Source organism: Cinclus cinclus, chromosome 13 (assembly GCF_963662255.1).
Source record: "Cinclus cinclus chromosome 13, bCinCin1.1, whole genome shotgun sequence".
Taxonomy (NCBI): domain Eukaryota; kingdom Metazoa; phylum Chordata; class Aves; order Passeriformes; family Cinclidae; genus Cinclus; species Cinclus cinclus.
Genome location: NC_085058.1, coordinates 2,630,037 through 2,652,926, shown reverse-complemented (window position 1 = coordinate 2,652,926; position 22,890 = coordinate 2,630,037). Strand labels below are relative to the sequence as shown.

At 56.4% G+C, this 22,890-nt stretch overlaps 3 protein-coding genes across 4 annotated transcripts; 1 reads left to right on the top strand and 2 right to left on the bottom strand.

Annotated features, from left to right (window-relative positions):
• Positions 1 to 2,182: 2,182 nt before the first annotated feature.
• Positions 2,183 to 6,369, bottom strand: ULK3 (unc-51 like kinase 3). The gene is made up of 16 exons (XM_062501255.1): positions 5,987 to 6,369; positions 5,612 to 5,752; positions 5,330 to 5,450; positions 5,122 to 5,226; positions 4,897 to 5,040; positions 4,722 to 4,804; positions 4,495 to 4,650; positions 4,312 to 4,417; positions 4,156 to 4,196; positions 3,964 to 4,066; positions 3,788 to 3,852; positions 3,593 to 3,671; positions 3,469 to 3,509; positions 3,343 to 3,390; positions 3,210 to 3,264; positions 2,183 to 2,581 (listed from the first exon to the last, which is right to left on the bottom strand). The coding sequence occupies exons 1-16, from the start codon at positions 6,224 to 6,226 to the stop codon at positions 2,493 to 2,495; spliced, it is 1,617 nt and encodes a 538-aa protein (XP_062357239.1). The 5' UTR covers positions 6,227 to 6,369; the 3' UTR covers positions 2,183 to 2,492.
• A 97-nt stretch (positions 6,370 to 6,466) lies between these two features.
• Positions 6,467 to 19,500, bottom strand: SCAMP2 (secretory carrier membrane protein 2). The gene is made up of 9 exons (XM_062501315.1): positions 19,397 to 19,500; positions 14,489 to 14,569; positions 13,911 to 14,000; positions 13,075 to 13,192; positions 12,293 to 12,421; positions 11,707 to 11,866; positions 11,091 to 11,192; positions 8,769 to 8,886; positions 6,467 to 7,718 (listed from the first exon to the last, which is right to left on the bottom strand). The coding sequence occupies exons 1-9, from the start codon at positions 19,451 to 19,453 to the stop codon at positions 7,572 to 7,574; spliced, it is 1,002 nt and encodes a 333-aa protein (XP_062357299.1). The 5' UTR covers positions 19,454 to 19,500; the 3' UTR covers positions 6,467 to 7,571.
• Positions 19,501 to 19,619: 119 nt separating this feature from the next.
• On the top strand, positions 19,620 to 22,752 carry MPI (mannose phosphate isomerase). Of its 2 annotated transcripts, XM_062501313.1 has the most exons (8): positions 19,620 to 19,662; positions 19,944 to 20,071; positions 20,344 to 20,544; positions 20,621 to 20,762; positions 21,128 to 21,310; positions 21,425 to 21,598; positions 21,705 to 21,913; positions 22,276 to 22,752. In XM_062501313.1, the coding sequence occupies exons 1-8, from the start codon at positions 19,647 to 19,649 to the stop codon at positions 22,492 to 22,494; spliced, it is 1,272 nt and encodes a 423-aa protein (XP_062357297.1). In that variant the 5' UTR covers positions 19,620 to 19,646; the 3' UTR covers positions 22,495 to 22,752. The 2 variants fall into 2 exon arrangements, with proteins under 2 accessions (XP_062357297.1, XP_062357298.1); XM_062501314.1 differs by lacking the exons at positions 19,620 to 19,662; positions 21,128 to 21,310 and having other exon boundaries at positions 19,947 to 20,071.
• The last annotated feature ends 138 nt before the right edge of the window (positions 22,753 to 22,890 follow it).

Genomic DNA, 22,890 nt, shown 5'->3' with positions numbered 1-22,890 from the left:
CCAGCGAGTGCTTTCCCCAGTGGATAAAGCATTAAATGAGCAATTGTTAAAGCGCTGAAACAAATGAGCTGCCATGGAAGCCCAGGGAATCTCCCTCCTTTTTGCAGGCAATTAAACATCCCTGGGAAGGGATGGCCCATCCATCCACTCACTGCTGCTCCAACAGTCGGGATTAAAGCAGATTAAAGAGCCCTGGGAAAGCCCAAGGTTGGCTCCACACACTGACCCAGCTCTCCCCAGCCCATCACGTTTGACCTCACCTCAACCCACGGACTGGCACCAATGTTCCAGCCCCATCCCAAACCCCTCCCGCATCCCAGTCATTCCCAATTTCCCACATGCCAACCATTCCCCACATGCCAACCATTCCCAACTTCCCACATGCCAACCTTTCCCAACTTCCCACATGCCAACCATTCCCCACATCCCAACCATTCCCAGTTTTCCAACCCCATCCCAAACTCTCCCACATGCCAACCATTCCCCACATCCCAACCATTCCCAGTTTTCCAACCCCATCCCAAACTCTCCCACATGCCAACCATTCCCCACATCCCAACCATTCCCAGTTTTCCAACCCCATCCCAAACTCTCCCACATGCCAACCATTCCCAACTTCCCACATGCCAACCATTCCCCATTTCTCACACCCCACCTTTCCCAATTTTCCCCATTCCATTCCCAATTTTCCATCTCCCATCACAATTCCCAGTCTTCCAGCCCCATCCCAAACACCTCCTACATCCCAGCCATTCCCAATTTCCCACATCCCACCATTCCCACTTTTCCCCATCCCAGCTATTCCCGATCTTCCCCATTCCCAATTTTCCATCTCCCATCACAATTCCGTTTTCCAACCCCATCCCAAACACCTCCCACATCCCAGCCATTCCTGATTTCCCACATCCCAACCCTTCCCAATTTTCCCCATCCCATCCCCAATTTTCCATCTCCCACCACAATTCCCAGTTTTCCAACCCAAACCCCTCCTACATCCCAGCCACTCCCAATTTCCCTCATCCCAGCCCCATCCCCAAGTCACAGCTTTTACTCGTGAAGACAACACCAGTCATGTCCAACAACATGGATTCTCCCCCAACCCAGCTGCCACTCCCACCCATCTCTGGGTGACAACCCAGCCCCAAGAGCCACCCTCTGACGGTTGGAAGAGAAGGAAGAGAAGGAAGGGAAGGAAGAGAAGGAAGGGAAGGAAGGGAAGGAAGGGAAGGAAGGGAAGGAAGGGAAGGAAGAGAAGGAAGAGAAGGAAGAGAAGGAAGAGAAGGAAGGGACTGGATACGGCCGGGCCGGGCACCGCTCGCTTCAGTGACATTTGGGCAGCGCTCCACCAAAAACTGCGGTGCAGTAGACCCTGACACCCACCCCAACACAAAGTGGGGACACCCCGGGCTCCATCATTCCCAGGGGAGCATCCAGAGCCTGGTCCAGGCTCCGAGGGCCGGGGCTGGCATGTGCTGGCGGCCGAGCGTGAAGGCAGATGCGATTATCCGCGCCGGCTGCCGCAGCCGTCCCCGGCGGCCCCGCGCTCGCCACGGGCCGGGGGAGGACACGGGCTTGGAAAGCTCTTTAAAGCCTCGGGATATAATCTCTGCTCTGAATAATAATGATAAGAAGAATAAAAAAAGATGTACAAGTGGCTCATCGCGTCTGCTCGGGAAGCTCCACGCTGGTTTGAGCACGGAGCAGCCGGCACAGGGGCAGGATCTGGGGGGAGGCTGTCTTGGGAAGAGGTCACAGCTGAACATGTTCATGGGACGCCCCAAAAATCCCTCCTGTGGTTTGTTTCAGCCCTTCTGCTCTCCCTCATGGCCCTGCCCGGCCCTTTCTCACCTGCCACAAAAATCTATTGGAGAAAACAGGATTTTACGTAACAGCTCGTGTTGTTCTGCTCCATGTTTTCCACACACACACACAAAAAAATAAAAAGATGGGAAGTGAAAACAAGGTCAAACCTTGCTTTGGCTGCCTCATGTCCCCAGGGAGCACAGGAAGGGAGAGCACTGCTGGAGCAGAGGAGGGGACACCCCAGCTCTGCTCCTGGGGGAACAGGGACGAGGATCCCCAGCCCTCCTCGATGGCTCCAAGACCTCAGGCTGGCTCTGGGTCCTGGGCTTGCCTGGGGACCCCTCTTAGGCTCAAATCACAAATCCAAGTGTGGAGGAGGTGGAGAAATCAAAATTAAAGTTTATTAAAGACAATAAATTACATTTCCTTGAGATACAGTAGATTTTGAGACAAATACCTTGTTTTGCAGGACAGGCAACCTCAGTACCCCACACCAGTGACTCCTGGGAACATGATTTGGATGTTGGGGGTGCCAGGGCCCTGAGGAGCAGAGCAGGGCAGGCAGGATGCTGAGAGGGTCTCCCTGAAGGTGACTGATTGCTGCTCGTGCCGGACTCTATCGGTCCCTGCTGAGCACTGCTCACTGTCGTGACACTGATGACGCAGCCAGTGCCTGCCAGGCTCCAGATTCAGGAAAGAAAAGCCTCATTCCCAGTGCTCCAGCAGTGAGAGGCAGGGAGGTATGGCTGGGCTGGGCCAGTGCAGTGGGTGCTGGAGGCTGGATGCAGAGGTAGATGCTGGGCGAGGAAGGCACAGCGGAGAATCCCTGTCCACCCCCAGCTCCCGGCCGGATTTGTGCACCTGGGTCATGTGGGCTCCCCCAGAATTCGGGAGGTGGAAGAACCACCCGGCTGAAAAAAAGCAGGGGGGATGTCCTGCCAGGATGAAAATCCCCTTCCCGTGGCAGCCAGCGGAGGGAATTAGAGTGGAATAACCCGCCCGCTGTGGCAGGGGAGGCTGCAGCAGCAGACGGTCGAGGCAGGGCTGGCAGGGAAACGAGCCAGCGCCTGCGGGAGAGAGGGGCAGATGGCCCCACGGAGCCCCCGGGGCCGGGAGCCCCAGGGTGACCCTCCAGGCGTCACCCTGGAGGAGGGGATGGAAGCCTCGTCTGGGGTCTCCTGGCAGGGCAGCGAGCAGCGTCCCGCGGGGCAGCTCCCGGGAGTCACTGCAAGGTACAGGCTGTGCCGGGGCACACCGGGACTCACCGGGCTGCCCGTGCCGGTGCCGCCCCTCCTGGTGGGCTCCCGGGCTGGGGGATGTGGGGGCTTGGGATCAGGGATATCCCCACGGCTGTGGAGCTGAAGGAATATTCATTCCCCCAGACCCCTTGGGAAAGGGCGACTCACCGCTCCGGACGGACTCTGCCAGCGCCTCTTTGCCCATGGATTGTGCCTCCCGCATCTGCCGAGGGAGAGTAGGCTTTTCCAGCCTTTATCCTCCCCCAGCACACCCCAGAGGCCTCCTCTCCAGGCATCATACCTTGATCTGATCCTTCAGGTACTCGGCTCGCGCCATCAGGGTCTGGATCTGGTGGGGGGAGAGAGAGGACACAGTTCCTCTGGAGTCAGCGACAGCCCAGCCGGGTGTCCCAGGGCTGGCACTCACCTCCACATGGAGCAGCTCCCGGCACCGCCCTGCTGGCTCCGCTGCAGGGAAAATGTGTCATGGGATGAGGGATGGGAGCAGGACCCATCCTGGCTCTAAAACCCCGGCCACAGTCCCAACTCACCGGCCAGGAGCAGCAGCAGCTCCCCCAAGCTCTGCTGGTACAGCTCCAGGGCGTCACTGTCATCCCTGCCTTCCTCCTCCTGCAAGAGGCCCCGGGGGCTGGCTGTGGCTGAGGGGGTCCAGCAGACCCTCCCCAGCAGGTTTGCAGCTTCCCCTTCCCTCCAGGGGTGGGGGGACCCCCAAGGCCACCCCTCACCTTGGCGACGGCAGCTGAAGCCACTTGCAGCGCCGCGCAGAGCCGAGGCTTGTCCTTGGCCATCTCTGCAAGGGGACATGGCTACAGGGGGTGCCCAAAACCTCCACCCTTCAGCCCAAAGCCCTACCACTGCCCCCTGCCAGCTCCAACACTGGGGCACGCTCAAAAACCACTACCTTTAAGGAGCTCTCTGGCCGTGTTTCCTTTCTCCAGGAGGTTCCTGTTGCTGGAGGTGACCAACACCTTCAGCTCCTCTGCTCGGGAGATGTACTGCCTCACCTGTGCACATTTTGGGGGTGAGAAGACCCCCAATACACGGTGCAGAGGATGGGGGTGCTGCTCCCACCCTCACAGGGATTTTGGCTCACCTTGGCCCGGATGGCTTCTTTGCGCCGTGCATCGCTTTCATCTGAGGGGGAAAAGGACCAAACACAAGGGTGGGTGGGCTCAAAACTGGTCTCCCCCAGGCTGCCACCCCCCAAAAAATACACCATGGCCCCACAGAACCCCTGGGGGACACTCACAGTGCAGTGCTGGCACAAAATACTCTAGGGCTTTGCGGTAGAGGGAGAAGGCAGCTTTGGCGTCTCCCTCCTGATCCTTCCTCACCGCCTCCATCACCAGGTCAGTCTGGGGGACAAAAGGGGGGGTCTGAGGCCTTGGAATCCCCCGGCTCCAGGGAGCAGCCCCCAGCCTCCGCTGCTCACCGCCTTGCCCAGGCTCTCGGGGCCGGGGATGTGCTCCATGTCCACGAAGGGGTGGGCAAAGAAGCACTCGAAGGAGATGCGCTTCCGAGGGTCCCTCTCCAGCAGCTGTCCCAGGAGATCCCGGCATTCCAGAGACAGCTGGGGCCGGCTGGGAAGCTGGGGAGGGAAGGGGCTGAGCCCAGTGACCAGTGTGAGAACCTCCCCAGCCCCATCCCACCCCACGTTACCTCCACAGCCCGGTCGCTGCGGATCTTCTCCTCCAGCTCGGCGAAGGAGCGGGAAGCGAAGGGCGGCTTTCCAAAAAGTGCTTCTGCGGGGGGAAAAGGAGCAGCGGGGGGAGATGGGGAAACCAGCCCTGAGCAGGGCCGCCCTCCCCCCCGGGACAATAAATGCCAAGCCCACCGTAAAGGATGACGCCCACCGACCACAGGTCGGCGCGGGCGTCGTAGTGCTGCCGGCACACCATCTCGGGGGCCATGTAGAGCGGGGAGCCACGCAGCACGTGCTTCTCATCCCACGGGGACATGTACTGAGCAAAGCCGAAATCTGCAGCACACAGAGAGCTCGTGGAGCCACGGGGAGAAGGGATTTGCCCCCTCCCAGCCGCTCCCAGGGAGCTGCCCTGACCTGCCAGCTTCAGCTGGGGGTTCTCCGGGGCGCTCAGGAGGATGTTCTGCGGTTTCAGGTCCAGGTGGGAGATGTTGTGGTCGTGGAGGAACTTCAGGGCGCAGGCTGGGCGGGTGGATGGGCACGTGATAGCACAGCCCTGCACCCCAAAACCCTCGGGAAGGGTCCCCAGCAGAGGCAGAGCGGGAGGCAGGCAGGGTGTCCTCACCGAGCTGCTGCAGGAAGACACGTGCCACCTTCTCGGGGAGCATCCGGCGGGTCCGGATGAAGCGGGACAGGTCCCCCCCGGCACAGAACTCCATGATCAGGTAGATGTGGTCACCGTCCCACTGTAAGGCAACAAGACCCCGCCGTACCACCTCTGCCAGTCCCACCCACACGGGACCAGTTTGCTCAGTCGCTGGCACCAAGCCCCACGGATACACCCTCGCGAAGCAGGGGTGGATCCAAGCCAGAGTAGTTCTGGCTCCCCGAAAAGCCCCCACCCCACCTGGAAGTCTTTGAGCTCCACGATGTTGGGATGGCGGATGGTCTTGAGGATTTCGATCTCTGTCAGCAGGTTCTCCACCGATGCCCGGTTCAGACTCCTCTTGTTGACGCACTTGATGGCCACCACCTCACGCGTGTCCCTCTGCCGAGGAGGTGGGGGACAACGCTGGAGCCCCCCAACCGAAGAGACACCCTGGGCTGCTCCCCTAGCCCGCCGGGTGGGAAGGGAAGGGAAGGGAAGGGAAGGGAAGGGAAGGGAAGGGAAGGGAAGGGAAGGGAAGGGAAGGGAAGGGACCCCTGCAAGGGGGTGTGGGGAGTGGGGTGGGGGACAGATTGGGAAGCAAAAAGGCGACCCCCGGGGCGGGCTCGGCCCTACCTTCCTGTAGGCCTTGTAGACGGTGGCGTAGGTGCCGGAGCCGAGGGGCTCGGTGAGGATGAATTCGTCGAGGCGCGGCGGGGCCCAGCCGGGCCCGGCCATGGCCCCTCCGGACCCCCGGTCCCGGCACTCGGGGCCCAGGAGCCGCTTCCGCCTTCCCGGCGCGCCACGGCCCAGGCCACGCCCACAGACTTTTACCCGCGAAACAAGCCACGCCCCATGCCCCCACCCCAGCAGCATTGACCGCGCCCCCAGCCCGCCAAGCCCCGCCCCCTAAAAAGGGGCCACGCCCCCTCCGCTGGCACGGGCACTGTATCCGGACCACATGAACAATATTTTATTAATAATTTTTTAAACATTAAAAGATCAGACTCGGGGAAAAAAAAAAACACAATAATAATACAGGAGGAAAAGGGTGTAAAAATACCGATTTCTGTACCCCAGCGTCCCTCCCCCCCCGGGCCCCTGACTAGCACAGGATGGGGGGCTAATACAACCCCCGCCCTGGCAAAGGGGCACCACAAAGCCAAATCTGCATGAAACCCCCTCCACGGAGGCACCCAAACCCAAACCATGACACCCAAACCACGGGGCTGAAGGAAGGAGAGGTGCGAGTCTGCCCCCATCCAGCCCTCACCCACATCCCAAGGGACATCCCTGCTGGGGATGCAGCTGAACACACATCAAAACAGTTCCTTCCCAGCTAAAAAAAAAAAAAATAAACTCGTGAGGAAGAAGGCAGGGTGGAGCCTTCCCTGGAGAAAGACTCTCATTCAAGGTTAGCTGGAGAAGGTTGTCACGGGCACTGTGTGACCCGTGGAGCTCGGAGCCAAACCAAAATCCCTTTTCCCCTCCCTCTCCTGGTTTCAAGCCACGAGAAGACTCAACCTCCACTGATCCCTTCTCCCTCTCTGCGTGCCCAGGGCTGGGGAGGATCCTCGTGGAAGTGAGGAATGTGCCCTGCGGGGACCAAGGGAAATACATCCCCCAACACATTCCTCTCTGCTCCCAAATCTTCCTTTGTGTCATGTTATCCTGGCTCTTAGGAAGCCCAGCAGTTACGAGGACAAAATACAGCAACGTGTGAGCGTAATAAACCAAAAGTACAGTTTCTGTTCTTAAAATTAACCACATCAACTACATGCACGTTACAAAACCCTCCCAAAACAGCAGATAATCAAATTCTTCGTAGCAAAGGCCAAGAGAAGAGAGAGACTAAAATCAAAAACCTGCTTCCCCTCATCTTCCTGCTACAGACAGAGCGAGGGGAGAAAGAGACAAACACCCAGAAGGTCCTGGAGAGAGGAATATTTGCCTCAGAGAATGTCTTCCCCCATCTCCCCACCCCCTAAAACAAGACAGGGAAAACTAATCATTCAAACCGTAGCTCAGCTTCAGCTGAAAAAACCCTCTCCTCATCAGGAGTGTCAGCATCACAGAGCTCACATGGTACCCCCAAAAAGTGCATTTTTAGGAAAAAAAAAATAAAAAGAAGGCTGGGGAGACGAGGGTAGAAGAAGCGAGAGGGAGGCAGCCCAGGAAGGGCTGGATTTCCTGGGAAGGGCTGGATTTCCCAGGAAAAGGGTTAGTTTCCCCGGAAAGCACTCTGTGCAGCTGAGGAGGCCACCCCAGCTGCTGCGTTCTGGAAGCTCCTGTTGGTGAGGATGCCTTGGGAAAACTCTTCCTGGGCCCTTTGGAAGCTGGCTCCTGTGCGCCGATACAGGGAATGCACCTGGGAACGAGAGGGGAGGGAAAGAGTGAGGGAAATCAGCGTGTGGCTGTGGGATTGCTGCACACTCCTCCCCTTTTCCTTGCCTAACCAGTTCCCTTGAGAGCTGGAGAGCACAGGCTGGAGCCAGTGGCTCCATGGCTCCCAGCACAGGATGCTGCAGATTTCAGGAAAAAATCCTTCATTTGCTGAAAAATGTAGAGCTCTCAGCAAAATTGCTGGTTTCAGACCCAAAACCCCCCACACTGTGATGGCTGAGACTTAACCCAGTATTTACTGGAGGGCAGGACCTTAAGGTGCCAACAGCATCAGGTATTTCCTTCAAGATAAATGCAGGAGAAAAGAAGGAAGTATCAATAAAAACAGGATCAGTCCAGCCTGTCCTTGCCTTCCTCCAGGCTCCATTTCTGCTGTTCCGGCAGAAATCCAGCCCTGCTGTTGTCAGGCAGGAGGGAGGAGGGTTTGGTTTAGGAACCAGTGGGAAAGCACTCACTGGGATGCCACCAGGTTTTGAAAAGCCCCCTAACACTGTGGGAACAGTGACTGAAAATCCCTGGATGCTGAACAGACCACGGCCATCTCGGGGCAGGACAAGGGGCCATGGTTTTAAGCTGCCAGAGGGCAGGGTTAGATGGGATATCCGGAAAGAAATCCTTCCCTGTGAAGGTGGGGAGGCCCTGGCACAAAGTGCCTAGAGAAGCTGTGGCTGCCCTTGGATCCCTGGAAATGTTCCAGGCCAGGGTGGACACTGGGGCTTGGAGCAACCTGGGATAGTGGAAAGCATCCCTGCCCTTGGCAGGGGTAAGATGAGCTCTAAGGTCCCTTCCCAAATCATTTCATGATTCTGTGACTACAAAGGGAGGCTACTTCCCACTTCAAGAGTGCCCAAGATATTTGGGCATCGATGCAGGAAGCATGAGCAAAAATACTTCAGTAAAATCTCTTGTCCCACCAGTGCCCCAATCCCATCATCATTCCCAGCTGGATGAAGGGAGACATCAAACCCAGCACCCCGGGAGCATCCTGAGCTCTGCCAGCCCCTGAGGCACTCACCTGCTTGAGGAGGAAGAGCGAGAGGACGGCGCAGAGTGTGAAGAAGGCTGCGACCACCATCATGATCACTGCCACAGCCACGTTCATGTGCACCTCCGACAGCGCCGCGATCCAGCCACTGCCAGGGAGAGGAGAGGGAAGGGAAGGGAAGGGAGGGGAAGGGAAGGGAAGGGAAGGGAAGGGAAGGGAAGGGAAGGGAAGGGAAGGGAAGGGAAGGGAAGGGAAGGGAAGGGAAGGGAAGGGAAGGGAAGGGAAGGGAAGGGAAGGGAAGGGAAGGGAAGGGAAGGGAAGGGAAGGGAAGGGAAGGGAAGGGAAGGGAAGGGAAGGGAAGGGAAGGGAAGGGAAGGGAAGGGAAGGGAAGGGAAGGGAAGGGAAGGGAAGGGAAGGGAAGGGAAGGGAAGGGAAGGGAAGGGAAGGGAAGGGAAGGGAAGGGAAGGGAAGGGAAGGGAAGGGAAGGGAAGGGAAGGGAAGGGAAGGGAAGGGAAGGTGAGCACGGGCAGCATTCCAGCACGGCTGGAGCACAGGCACCCACACATGCTTCCAGGAAAGGTTACAGGGCAGTACAAAACCAAACAGCTGTGGAAACGGCAGCCTGGAGCTCATCCAGGACCTTGTTTTGGGGATAGAGTTTCCCATTAGCATTTTTAGAGGAGGACTGTGCTCATACCACCCACATTCCAGCCCTGTGCCCTCCCCTCAGGCAGCAAAATCAATACCCTTGGCGCCAACAGTGACTTCCATGGGCACCTTCTCAAAATTCAGCCAAGTGAGGTAAAGAGAGTTTGGAACAGCTAAACGGGAAGAGATCAGCTGGCAGGACTGGAGCCTGGACCTTAGTGTCACCCTGACAGGGATGTAAAGGTAGGGAGCAGAAGGAAGAGGCAGGAAGGGATGGAGGTGGTGCAGCCGTGGCACAGGGTGGCTGGTCCATCCCTGGAAGGGTCCCAGGCCAGGCTGAACACAACCCAAGATAGTGAAAGGTGTCCCTGCCCATGGATGAGCCTTAAGGTCCCTTGCAACCCAAATCATCCTGTTATTCCACAATTCTACATTACAGACACTGGGGGTTGTTGAAGGGAAGGGGCAGGGAGAATTCAAGGAGTTACCAGCACTTGGCTGTGGCTGAAAATACCAAGACACCTCACTCAGAACACCTTCCTGGGTGCTGGAGAAGGGAACCTTTCCAACGGCTCAACTCAGCCGTGTGCCAGCAGGAGGGAGGGAGCAGGTCCCATCCCATGTGCAGCACAGGGAAGCGGAAGGCGCTGCAGCCCAAAATATCCACGCTGTCTGGCAGGAGGAAACAGAGCAGAAAGCTCCAGGCAGCCTCTCCAAGCCAGACTAAACCCCCTCCCCATCCCCCATGACTCATGGAGGCTGGGGACAGCTCTGCCCACGAGCCCTTCTGCACAAAATAGACAGCAGCTCCCACCAGAGGCTTCCCCTGGGGAGCATCACCACGGGCTGCTGACCTTTTCCCTGTGCTCCATAATTCTGGAAGGGGAGCTGCAGCCGAGGCAGCAAGGCGAAAGGAAAGGCTGTGCTCTCCCTGCAGGGCACAGCTGCTGACACGAGGCTGCTGGACCCGCTCCAGAAGCCCAGGCTCACATTCTGGACAATGTCACCGAGAAAGGGCGAGGCTAAAAGCCTCTCTGCTTGACTCAGCCCACCAACCACAGGCTCCAGAGAGATTCAGGGAGTTTGGGGATGGAGTCAGGGTGCTAGCAGCAGTATCAGGCTGAGCAGTGCCCAGATTTCAGGTCAGAGATCCCTCAGCCCCACACTGCTGTCAGGGAAGGCTCCAGTTTGAACAAGGCAGATCTGGTTCACACCAGAGGAGCAACTGAGATCTGTACTCAGTGAGGGAGAAGGCAGCAGAAAAGTTCTCACAGAATGGTTTGGGTTGGAAGTGGCCTCAAAACTCATCACATTCCACTCCCTGCCATGGGCAGGGACACCTTCCACTGCCCCAGGCCTCTCCAAGCCCCAGTGTCCAACCTGACCTTGGACACTCCTGGGGATCCAGGGGCAGCCACAGCTGTGCCAGGGCCTCACTACCCTCACAGGGAAGGATTTCTGCCCCATATCCAGTAATTCCCATACTCCCCTTCTCATACTCCTTCACATCCTGGGATTAGGATGGGAAGAGAAGAGGAGGGAGGCAGCCCAGCTGGGACCTGCTGAGGCTGTGTGTGGGCTGAGAGAGGAAAACCACAGCAGGAAGAACAGGCAGCTGTCAGAACCAGACCCCAGAGTCCTGCCAGTCACAGCCTTGGTGAGAAAAGGGATCTGCGACACGGCAGGCAGTAAAGCCAAGCCTACCTGTCTCCCCAGCCAGGAATTCCAACAGCCTGGATGATGTAGATTGCTATTTGGCAGAAGAAGATGAAAAAGAAGATGAAGAAGCTGAAGGAGCTGTCAGACCTGCGGGAGAGATGGCAACAGGAGTGAAACCTGTGATCCCTGCTCTGAGAGGAGAGGAACAGCTTCAATGAACTCCTTTCTCCAAGGAAGAGCTGCTGAAGGGAGGTGATGTGGGGAGGAATTTGGGCACCCAAATGTGTCCACTGCAAATCCAATGCTCTGTCCAGCTCAGGATAGGGTGAAGGCAGCTCCCTCAATGAACGCGGTGTGCTTGACATCAGTGTACCAAACAGTGTCTCAGAAATTAATAAAGTGGATAAAAAATGAATTATAAGTGCCCTATCTGCCTAGGCTTGGATGTCAGGGTGAAAAAGGATAACCATAATTAAGTTCTATCAGACAGATCTAATATGTTTAGTAACACAGTGGTTGGGTTTACCTAATGATGCAGCAAAGAGCTGGAAAAATCCTGCGGGCAATACAGGATGGGAACAGATAAACCCAAAGCCCCTCCCACTAAGAGATACATCCTCCTTAGGGGGGAAAAAAAAAACCAAAACAAAACAGTACTTGCCTGAAAGCCTTGTAGATTGGTCGGTACCAACAGAGAAAGGCACAAGGGGTGAATAAAATTAACCACAGAATCGAGAGACCAAAGTCCACTCCTCTGCTGCTATCGACTGTGAACCACGCCAGGCAAGCGAGCAGGTTTAGGAGCAGGGTGATGGAATGCACTGGTTGGGGTGGGAGAGAGAGAAAAACAACATCAGCAAGCTCCTGGACACTCCAAAGCATCCCTAATGTCTCACTGAACACATGGAGAGCTGCAGAAATTAAGGTGACTCTGGGCCATCTAATTTCCCTGCCTCCCTTGGAAGGGAAACAGAGCTTGACCTAAGAAGCTTGTCTGATCCTGCCGCTCACGGCCAAATCTTAAATAGTTGTTCAAGCCTCCATTAAACAATTAAAATTCTGTCATGAATGAGCTATTCCCAAACCATAAACTCAGGATTCTACACATTTACCTTCATGAGAAAGGAGGGAAACATGATTTTACCCTTGCAGACAACACCAACACCATTTACAGTGTGACAGAGCTCGCCTTTTCACACAGAACCTCCTCAAAAAGAATTCTGGCTGCAGTTCAGGCCGTTACTTACACATCCACAAGTAGTAGAGCATCTTGCATATCCGCTGGTAGTCAGCTGGGATGTCTGCAGAAAAATCCTGATAGAAGCACGGCTTGATGGGACACTTCTTGGGGAGAGGTGGCCAGTTGTTCTGCCTCGCTGTGCAAGGGAGGAAGGAACAGCTCTTCACTCGCTCTTCTCTCATTCAAAGACCAATTCCCACCCCAGAATTTCCAAGCAGCCGTTCAGCTATTGGTTAACTCACGCAGTAAAACCTTGGCAGAGCCCAGGGGTTGGGCAGTTCCTACATCTGAGCAGGCAGCACAGCAGGAATGGGATAAACTGCTGGCAGAACAGCTGTGTGCAGAAGTTTTCCCTTGAGGGATGCAGAATTCCCCTGCACTGGCCAGAGGGTCATTTCAGCCACCACCATTCATCCCTGCAAGCCCAGATTCAGCCCCTTTAAACCAAGATTAGGGGAAAAAATATTGGGTTCCTGTGGCTAAGAGAGCCTGGAAGCTGAGAAAATGAGCTTTGCTGCTCTCAGTGAGAAGCCTCAGTGTGGTAGTGTCACTCACCAGCTCTGGCACAGGTACAGATTGGTGCTTGAGAGCTTTTGGTGGTGAGATGTAGCTGCTTGAGGGTAGGGACCCACCAGAGCTGGCCTCCAGCATCCCACCCCTGAGCTGCCTTCCCATCTTGGAAGCTGTGGCATGCCAGGCACTGTCCCAGAAGGGCTGCCATAGAGAGTTTTCCCAAAATCCTGGCAAACCACACAATCCAAGGCTGCCCTGGGCAGTGTCAGTACTCACGGTCGATGCTGGCTGCGTGGCTCTGCAGTTCCCTTTCCTTCTTCTCCAGCTCAGCTGCCTTCCTCTCTAGCTCTGCCTGCTGCTGGAGCAGCCCTGCCTGTGCTGCTGCAGCCACAGCCTGGGGAAGGGACACAGATCAGAGAGGTCAGCCCTGCCCTGGGCCGGGCTGTGGGGGCACCTCCGGGTGCCAGGCTGGGAAGGAAGCAGGGCACAGGGTGACAAAAAGCTCAGACACCTTGATTCTGCCACTAGAGGACAAAATCAAGTTATCCTGTGGTAGGTAGGGCTGGGAGGAGGAGCTCATCCACAGCTTCTACCTCACAGTTCACCTCCCTGCTCTGAGCACCTCACAACACAGTGGTGAGCAGGGCTTCCTGGGCTTACCAGGACAATGCCTTTCCCAGATGCCTGCCATACTCTCTTAAGGATCTCTTCTACCTGTTTTGTATTGTGAGAAATTATTTTTTCTCCCAGCAGCCTCAGTTCTTTGGATGAGGTGGTCCTGGCAGTTGGGTACTTGCATTTATTCTCCTGGCACTGAGTGTGTCTGACCAGACAGCAGAACTAATCTAAAAGCATTAGCAGGATACATTCCAGAACTTCCAGAGGGAAACCAGAGCCAACAGGACACAAGGCAAAGCAAGCTCTGCCACCAGAGGAACAAGGAAAGAGATATAAGGAGAACTGGACACGTGTATTCCCTATAAAGATCTGCCTTGGAAATGCAAGTCGAAAAGATCACCTGCAGCTTCCCAGTCACCACCCCAAGGAATCCTGTGCTCCCAGAGGCCCTGGGAGCTCGGGGAGGCTGGGAGGGCAGCAGAGAGGGGCTGTACCTGTGGTGTGGGCTCCACGGATGGCTGCAGCACGGCCGGCTGCGAGTGGCCCGAGGGCTGCGCCGCCGGCGTCGTCCGCACCGCATTCGTCTGCAAGAGACCACGGGGAAAAACATGGCAGGGGAAGCACAACTCTTGGTGAATTGTTTAAACTGCTAATCTCAGCTTCCTGCCCTCCTTCTCCCACCTGGCTCATGGTAGCAGCCAGGGAATAAGGACGAGGCTCTGCTAGCCACCCCTCATTGGCAACGCCAGGGCAACTCAGCTCCCAGCCCAGGGAGCAAAGAAATCCTGCTGTGTCCTGCCACAAACCATCTTCCCCTTCACACTTCATGGCGCTTTCCTGGGAGTCAGCAGCCAGCTGGAGAGGAGCTGTTCCACCTGAGTGGAGAGCTCCAGCTGGGAGCTTACCACTGCTCCAGTGCAGGAGCAACTTCCCGCTCCTGCACGCCATGAGCCACATCCATGGAGAAATCAGCTGTGAACTCCTCTTTTTTTGAGTTGCACCTGTCAAGGGACCTTCTACACCACTAAAACCACCACCAGGTACACAGAGCATAAAGACACATGGCACATACCAGCTGTGAGCTCTCAGAGAACGGGTTGAATTCATCCAAGCCACTTTGGCTGGTGTTTGTGAGCTGCGTCACCGAGGGGTCCTGGACGGAGAGAGCACAAGGGTAAATCAGCATTGGATATGGGGTATCATCACTGATTTCAGTTTGGAAAAGGCCTTTAAGAACATCAGTTCCATCTTATCTGTGCTGCCTGCTTTCCATCTGCTTGTTAGCTGGGAATTTCAGGGGGTGAAACACAATCTCTGCCACAGGGAGATGGCCCTGGCTGTCATGGAACTTAAATATCCAAGGAGATAACCACCAGCAAGGCAAGACTTGTGAGCAGAAAGAATCTCCTGTTCAGCCAAGAGGGATGTCTGAACAACCACAATGTGCTTTTGGGACAGGAATACTTTGTGCAGGCCACTTCTGCTCACCTACAGCGAGTTATTCCTAATTTCCAGGGATCTGGACACAACCATGGTCAGGATGTTGCTGGGCCTCACAAAGCAAGCATGATGAGATCCTAGACACAGCTGATCCTGGCTGAGAGGCGCCAGCAAACTAAAATTCCAATGATTGCTCTGGATAAGTGAAACACTCAGGAAAATTGAGGTGGAGGTGTGACACCAATTATTTTAGGAGGTTTTAATGCTGCTGGCATAACAGCTCTCATTTCCACTCACAGCACCTCCCACTCATCTCCATCAAATCCTCTGATGTTTAAAAACAGGTTCTCTGTACCTCAGAACACCTCTCTCCCCTCACCTGCAGCTTTTATCTCCTCTTTTCTACCCACTCCTTTCCATGCAGAGATTCCTCTTGGGCAGCCAGATACTGCCCTCTGGAGCATTCCTCTCCCCAGCTATTCCAGAAACAGAAAAATTCCCTTTTTGAACTCAGAAATCCTCCTGCCTCTCAACATGAGAGCTGGATATGGGTCAGAAAATTAAATTAGAAACTTAAAAAGTGGCTTCTTCTGCCCCCCTCGTGTGTTCTGACCAGCCTAATTTGGTGCTTCACGGGGTAAGAAGGAACCGAGGCTGCGCCAGGGCTGACGGAGCCAGAGCTTGCAGGGGCTGAGGGAGCCAAGGCATGGAGGAAAATCCCTCTGGAGCCATTCCCGGGGCTCTAGCGCAGCCTTCTGCTGAGCAGGATCCCCACGGAGCAGTTAATGAGTAACTCCACAGCTCCTGCATGGCAGGCACTCCCCACCAACAGGTCGCACTCGTTTGTGAATCACCCCAGGCTGAGGCATCGCAGATTCTTGGATGCTGCTCGGGGAAGTTCAACTCCCTGAGCAAAAAGTGGGAAGAAGCAACGAGACTGCCATGCTGCAGATAAAATTTATTTCACTCCTGACTCCTCTGGAAGCTTCAGCCGTGCAGAGATAAGGGCTGTTAGCACAAGTTCACACTTCCTCCTCACTGCTGCACATCAGCACAAACCTTTTAGTCCGGAGCACATGAGCCCCAGCTGGACTAAAGTCCAGCAGAAAACAATTGCACAAGGAAAAGAAACTCCAAGGTGTGGGAAGTGAAAAGTGAAAGCTGCAAAACCCTCTAGAGAGCCTTGGTGGTCAGGCTGGGAATAAGGAGGAATGCTACAGTACCACCATAAAACACACATTTTACTTCCCTTGGCTCATCTGCACCCTAAAGAAAGCTGGAGGCTCTCCACGGGCAGGGAGAGCAGCACCACGGCTTCAGCTGCACCACAGTTTGATTCCCAAGGCAGACAAGCTCTCATCTTACTGCACAGCTTTAAAAAAAAATAAATCACTCAATTAGGCTGTAAGGCCAAGGCCCAGCAGCTCTGCTTAACTCGCCTGCAATTGTGCAAGTGTGGCTCAAATAAGAACTCAAAGAGAAGGGAATTTGCAACAAAGCTGAAGAGTTTGGACACGTGCCTGGGTAGGGCAGGAAGGAAAGCCGAGGGTGGATGATACACGGGCAGCAGCTTCCGTGGTGAGCCCGGAGCAGGCGGTGAGGGACGAGCGAGCAGCAGGCATGCAGAGTTCAGTGAGGAGCTGCCCACAAACTTCATGTGTTAACAGCTCTTTTCTGCCAGCTACACAGCAAAGGGCACCCGACCCTCTGGAAACAACCCTTGGAAAGGATCAGGGACTGAATTCAGAACTGCTTGGAGCCACAATAAGTGTGTGCAGCCACAAAACTCGTGCTCACAAATCAATGACTGGCTCCACCTGTGGGGTGCCATTTGCCATTTTTTTGAGAAGATCCCATTTGTTGCCCCGCCAACCATCAAGTTCCTCAAGTGCCAGGGACATGTGATGTTGTTTTTCATGGTTTCAGATGCCCCCACCCAGCACAGAATAACTCCACAACTCAACCAAACTGCACTGCCGTAAATATTAAAGTTATTTTCAAACTGCAAATATGCAGTTGCTGTCGTGCTGCTGAAAGGTTTGGACACAACAGGTTTGTGCGAGGAATTCTGTTCTTTCTTTTCTTTCTGTTCCCACAGATTAAAGAAGCAAAATGAGAGGCCTCTCTAGATGAGATCAAGGAAAAAGAGCTCAGCCTCGAATCACCTGGAACTTAACACACCTGTCAAAATATCACAGTATTGCCCCAAATACAACCAGTCCTGCAGACTCAGAGTGCTGCCACTGCCTGGAAGATGGACTGACAAAAATCTTGAGGATTTTATTACTGGTATCTCTGGAGAGGATGGAAGTTTCCAGCTCTGCCTGGAGCTTGAATCAAAGTTCTGGAGGCAGCTGCCACTTCCAGCAGGTTACTAGATAAAGGAAGGAAGTTAATAATCTCTCATTAACTGGTTACAATAAGTAACAGAGCAGCCAGAGATATTTTTAACAGGACCAAAGCAGCTTATTTTACACAAAGCTTTTAAACAAAGTCTCCTGAAAAGGCAGAGATTCCAGTCACGTCAGGATTTGAGGAAGATGAAGCACTGAACTCCAGCAAGGAGGGACAGCCCTGGTGCTGTGGCAAGAGAGATACATGGGTTGGGAGGGTGAGGAGGCTTCTGTTCCTTCCTGGAAGGTGGTGTCAGTGGGGCACTGTCATCCCAGCACAGAGCCAACACCTGGATCCAGCCCCTGGGAGGGAACAGGCTGTCCCACGGGCTGGGATTCCATTTCAAACTCAACCAACAAGGCTTCGAGGTTCCAGGAAGCAGCAGTCAAAAATTCCTCTCAACCAGCTGCTGGGGACTGGGAAATTTTTCTTGGGGAAAAAAAAAAAAAAGGTAAGACAAAAACTTCCAGTCCCCAGAGGAGGATACAGAACCTCCCACAAGGACCAGATGAGCTGCAAAGAGCTGTCACAGGGGAACCCACAGTGGGATATGTGTTAATCCTCCTTAAGAAGTCAGCCTGACATGGGAGTTACTGGCTGGAAATCACCTTCAACCTTTTTTTGTTTGTACAGTGAATAAAGAGTGAGCACAACCCTGTTCTGTCAGATACCAGGAGAGCTTGAATGTGCACAAAGCAGCTGAAGGGACGGGACAAGAAAGATGGAGATGAACTTTTTACAAGGGCCTGAAGTGACAGGACAACAGAGAAAGGTTTCAAACTGATGGAGATTAGATTGGATATGAGGAGACTCTTCCCTGTCAGGGTGGGTAGGACCTGGCACAGGGTGCCCAGAGCAGCTGTGGCTGCCCCTGGATCCCTGAAATTGTCCCAGGCCAGGTTGGATGGGGCGTGGAGCACCCTGTGATAGTGGAAGGTGTCCCTGCCCATGGCAGGGGGTGGGACTGGATGAGCTTTAATTTCGCTTCCAGCCCGAACCGTTCTGTGATCCTAGGAATGTTTACTTCCTCAGAGCCGAAGCCACAAATCCCATGTCCATGAACAGCAATATATTCCACTCCATGTAAAGAATTATCAGAGGACCACAATCCTCCCAACTCTTCCCATTCCTGAGAGTCAGAAGACCATGTTAAAATGAAAGTAAGGAAGAAGAGAAACAATTTTTTTCACTCTGATTCCTCAAAAGACTCAGCTTCATCAGCAAACAATTTCTGTTTGGCTCAGCCCTGGAATCCAAGGTCAGGAAAACACTCCTTCCTGTGGATCACATCCCAGCCAAGCAGCGGAGGTGAGGCTGAGCTCCCAGACGGGAGCCAAAGGCCAGACACTGAATTTCACACCAGAGGCTGTTCCAGGCCAACTCCCCGCATAAATGACCTCAGTTTTCAGAGGTTAATCCCAGAGAGGAGAAACCCAGCGAACAGAGACCAAGTCCTCAGTGACCTCAACAGGAATCCCCTACTTTGAGAAACGAAATCCACAGCTTTGCCTTGGGAACTCACTTTTAAGCGCCTTAAAAACAGACCCAGAGAGACCCAGCGGACAACCAGACCACCACGTAACACGGCCAGGAGAGCTCCAGCGATGGATTATTTTTAATAACGCCTCAGAACAGGCATTCCCCAGATGCTGTGCATCCTGAGAGGAAGCAGCTCCTGGTGAGGTGAGGTAAGGGAGGGGAGGCTGTGCCGGGCAGCGAGGGCGGTGGGAAAGGGCTCTCGGAGTGAGGAGCAGCCTGCTCCGGGGACAGAGCGGGAGGGACCCGGGGCGGTCTCAGGGGGACGCGGACGGAGCACGGGACCGCCGGCCCCATCCCGGGATCGGGATACACAGAAGGGAGAAGGGGCCTGGCCAGGCGGGGATGCAGGGAGGGGAGCCCTCGGTTCGGTTCGGTTCGGTTCGGTTCGGTCCGGTCCGGTCCGAGCGCGGTTTCGGGCAGGGGGTCCCGGCCGCCTCACGCCCCCCCCCCGTCCCGCCCCCTCTCTCTGATTGGTCGAGGCGCGGAGGAGCGGCTCCGCCATTGGCCGGCGGTGCTTTCACTCAGTGCCACGTCCCGGCGTGCGGGGCACGGGGGCCCGGCCGGGCCAGGCCGCACCAGGACGGGGCCGCCCGCCCTCAGCGCCCACCTGGAAGGGGTTGATGTCCACCGGGTCGGCGAACGGGTTGGTGTCGAAGCCCGACATGGGCGCGGTCCTCTCCTGCTCCGCTCCCGCCGCCGCCGCTGCTGGCGCTTCCGGGGCACCCGCGTGACCGGGATCCGCGTGACGTCACGGCGGCGCGTACAGCTGGATGGGCGTGACCGCGTGACGTCACGGCGACGCTTATGGACGGCGGGGAGGGGGGAAGGGAGGGGGGTAGGCCCTGCCCGGCCGAGCCATGGCGGAGATCCGGGGTGAGCGGGGCACGGGGCACCCACCGGGGCCGTGGGGGCGGGGACCCACCCCCACCGGGACACCCCAGGGCGATGGGGCGGGGGGCCCGTGGCTCGTGTCCCCAGCCCGAGCACCCCCGAATGGCCGTGTGATGGTTGAAAATCGTCCCCCCAGACTGTGTCCCCTCCCAAGCCCCTGGTCCTCTCTCCCTGACACCCTCTCCCCCTACCCCGGGGGTTTTGTGGAAGGATTTTAGGGCGTTCTTTCTGTGCCCCGCTAACACTTGACTTCTCTCCCGCAGTGTTCCCCCTCTCCTGCGTGGTCCAGAACTATTCCTGGGGGAAGGTGGGCCTGGAGAGCGAGGTGGCCAAGCTGGTGGCCAGTGGTGACCCCCTGGTCCAGATCCAGCCTGACCAGCCCTACGCCGAGGTGAGTGTGTCCATTCTGTCCGTGTCTCCGTCCCGTCTATTCATCCCACCCTGCGGCTGTGGCTCTCACCATCCCAGGACGTGATGCTGACCCCCAGCTGTCCCATGTCCCCTGGCGAGGGGGAACGTGGACCTTGGAGGGAAGCCCGGCGTGACTCAGCCCTCGAGGGAGCTGCCAGCGATCACCTCTGGGGCCAGGCAGCCTCTGGAAAAGCCCAAGTACCCGTGCTGGCTGCCCGGCTCAGGGTGTTGCTGTGTGTTGGTTTCTCGCAGCTGTGGATGGGCGCGCACCCCCGGGGCGATGCCGTCATCCGGGATAACCGCATCCCCCAAAAAACCCTGGGCCAGTGGATCGCTGACAACCCTGCCTGCCTCGGGGCCAAGGTGAAGGACACCTTCCAGGGACAGCTGCCCTTCCTGTTCAAGGTGCTGTCGGTCAACACCGCCCTGTCCATCCAGGCGCACCCCAACAAGGTAGGGAGAGCCCCAAACGGGCAGCCCAGCCCCGCGTCCCTGCAGAGGTCACCCAGCTCCTCTCCCCTGTCTCCAGGAGCTGGCAGCGAAGCTCCATGCCCAGTTCCCTGAGCACTATCCCGATGCCAACCACAAGCCCGAGATGGCCATTGCCCTCACCCCCTTCGAGGGCATGTGTGGCTTCCGGCCCGTGGAGGAGATTGTCTCCTTCCTCCAGAGTAAGGATGGAGGGTGCATGGTCACACCCTGGGGTGGGGATGAGGGCTCTGCTCCCTTGGGATGGGCTTTGGGGTGGGGATGGTGCTCTGTTGGGATGGAGTTCAGGGTGGAGATGTGGCTGTGCTCCCTTAGGTTAGGGTTTGGGGTGTAGATGGGGGCTGTGCTCTCTTGGGATGGAATTTAGGGTGAGGCCAGTGCTCCCCAGGGATGGGATTTGGTGTGGGGATGGTGACTTGTTTTCCCCTGGGCTGGGGATGCTGGTTCTGCCCAGGGCTGTTCTCCCCTGGGCTGGGGGTGCTGGTTTTGACTGGAGCTGTTCTCCCCTGGCCTGAGGGACTGGCTCTGACTGGGGCTGGCTCCACAGATGTCCCTGAGCTTCGGGCACTGATCGGGGAGGTGGCAGCGGAGCAGCTGGAGCGCAGTGGGAGCGACGACCCCCGCGGGGTCTCGGCCGCCCTCCGCGTGTGCTTCACCCGCCTCATGAAGAGCGAGAAGAAGTTCTTTGTGGACCAGCTGAACATGCTGGTGAAGAGGATTTCCCAGGAAGGTGGGTCCTGGCTGTGATACCCCAAATCAGTTTTGGGGGGGGCTGCGTTTAGGGGAAAAGCTGGGGCACCCCCAGCCCCTGTCCCCATGCTGGGTCTGGTCTCCTCCTGAGCAGCGGCGGAGGGGAAGGACACGTTGGGGAGCAACGGGGACCTGCTGCTGCGCCTGCACTCCCAGTACCCCGGGGACATTGGCTGCTTCACCATTTATTTCCTGAACCTGGTAAGACTGGAGCCAGGGGAGGCCATGTTCCTGGGAGCCAACGAGCCCCATGCCTACCTGCACGGAGGTGAGCATCAGGGGGGCTGTCCCCTACCCCAGCATCCTGCAAGGACCCGCCGTGAAGACAGGAGGAAGGGCTGGGGTGGGCTGACAGCGCTGCCTCGTCCCTGCAGACTGCGTGGAGATCATGGCGTGCTCGGATAACACGGTGCGTGCCGGGCTCACTCCCAAGTTCATCGATGTGCTCACCTTGTGTGAGATGCTCAACTACACACCAGCACCCAGCAGCTCCAAGATCTTCCCAGCAGCACAGAGCCAGCTCGATCCCCACGTCTACCTCTATGACCCACCTGTGCCAGACTTCACCATCATGAGGATAGAGGTGAGCGATGACAGATCCGTGCTGGGGACACCAGGTGGGACACCCCAGTGCTGGCTGGGGCTCACTCACCTTTGTAATCAGTGTTTTGGCAAGGAGGGAGGGATGCTTGGGCATAATGGGGTGCTGGTCTCTTTATCCCTCCCCAGTTCACTCTGCCTGGAGCTTGTTCACCTTCTCCAGCAGCTCTGGGCAGAGGGAGAACCTGGAAGAGGTCTTGGGTGTCTTCAGCCAAGCCGAGGTCCCTGGGATTGGGCTGCTGCAGGCACAGCAAAGGGGTGGGAATGGGGACAGCTCCCTTCCAGCTCTCCAGAGAGGAGGAAAGCTGAGGGAGACTCCAGCCAGAGTGCCATTTCCCTTGGCAGATCCCTGCCTCCATCAAGCTGTACCTCATTTCTGCCATGGACTCTGCCAGCATCTTGCTGGTGATCCAAGGGACAGCCGTGGGCACCTCCACAGCCGCAGCCTCCGAGATGTCCCTGCAGCGTGGCTCCGTGCTCTTCATCTCGGCCAACGAGAGCATCTCCCTCCACCTCTCCTCACCCGACGGGATGCTGCTCTTCCGAGCCTGCTGCCTCCTCTGAGCACCATTTGGGACACTTCCTCCACAACACTCCGTGTTTTGAGTAGATAGAAACTGGTGTGGGCAAAGTCTTCTCGCTTGAAAGTTTTCCCTCCAGCTATTAAATCCCCAAACCAGCCCTGATGTATAGAAAGAGCAATTCCGTGGATTGACTCCTTGAATGTTGTGCAGAGCAGGCTGAGGCTTTCTGCTGCTTCTGGGTGGGCTCTTCCCAAGCCTAGCTGATGGCAGCTAATGTCACCTTTCCCTGGCTGTAAAAGAGGGCTGCGTGGGGGGGGGGGGGGGGGGGGGTGATGGAGTAGCTGCTGTGAATAAAGAGGTGATTTTGTCCCTGGTGGAAGGAGCAGGAGGAGGGAGGGGTCCAGAGAGGCTGGGAGCAGCTCCAGCATGCCCCCAA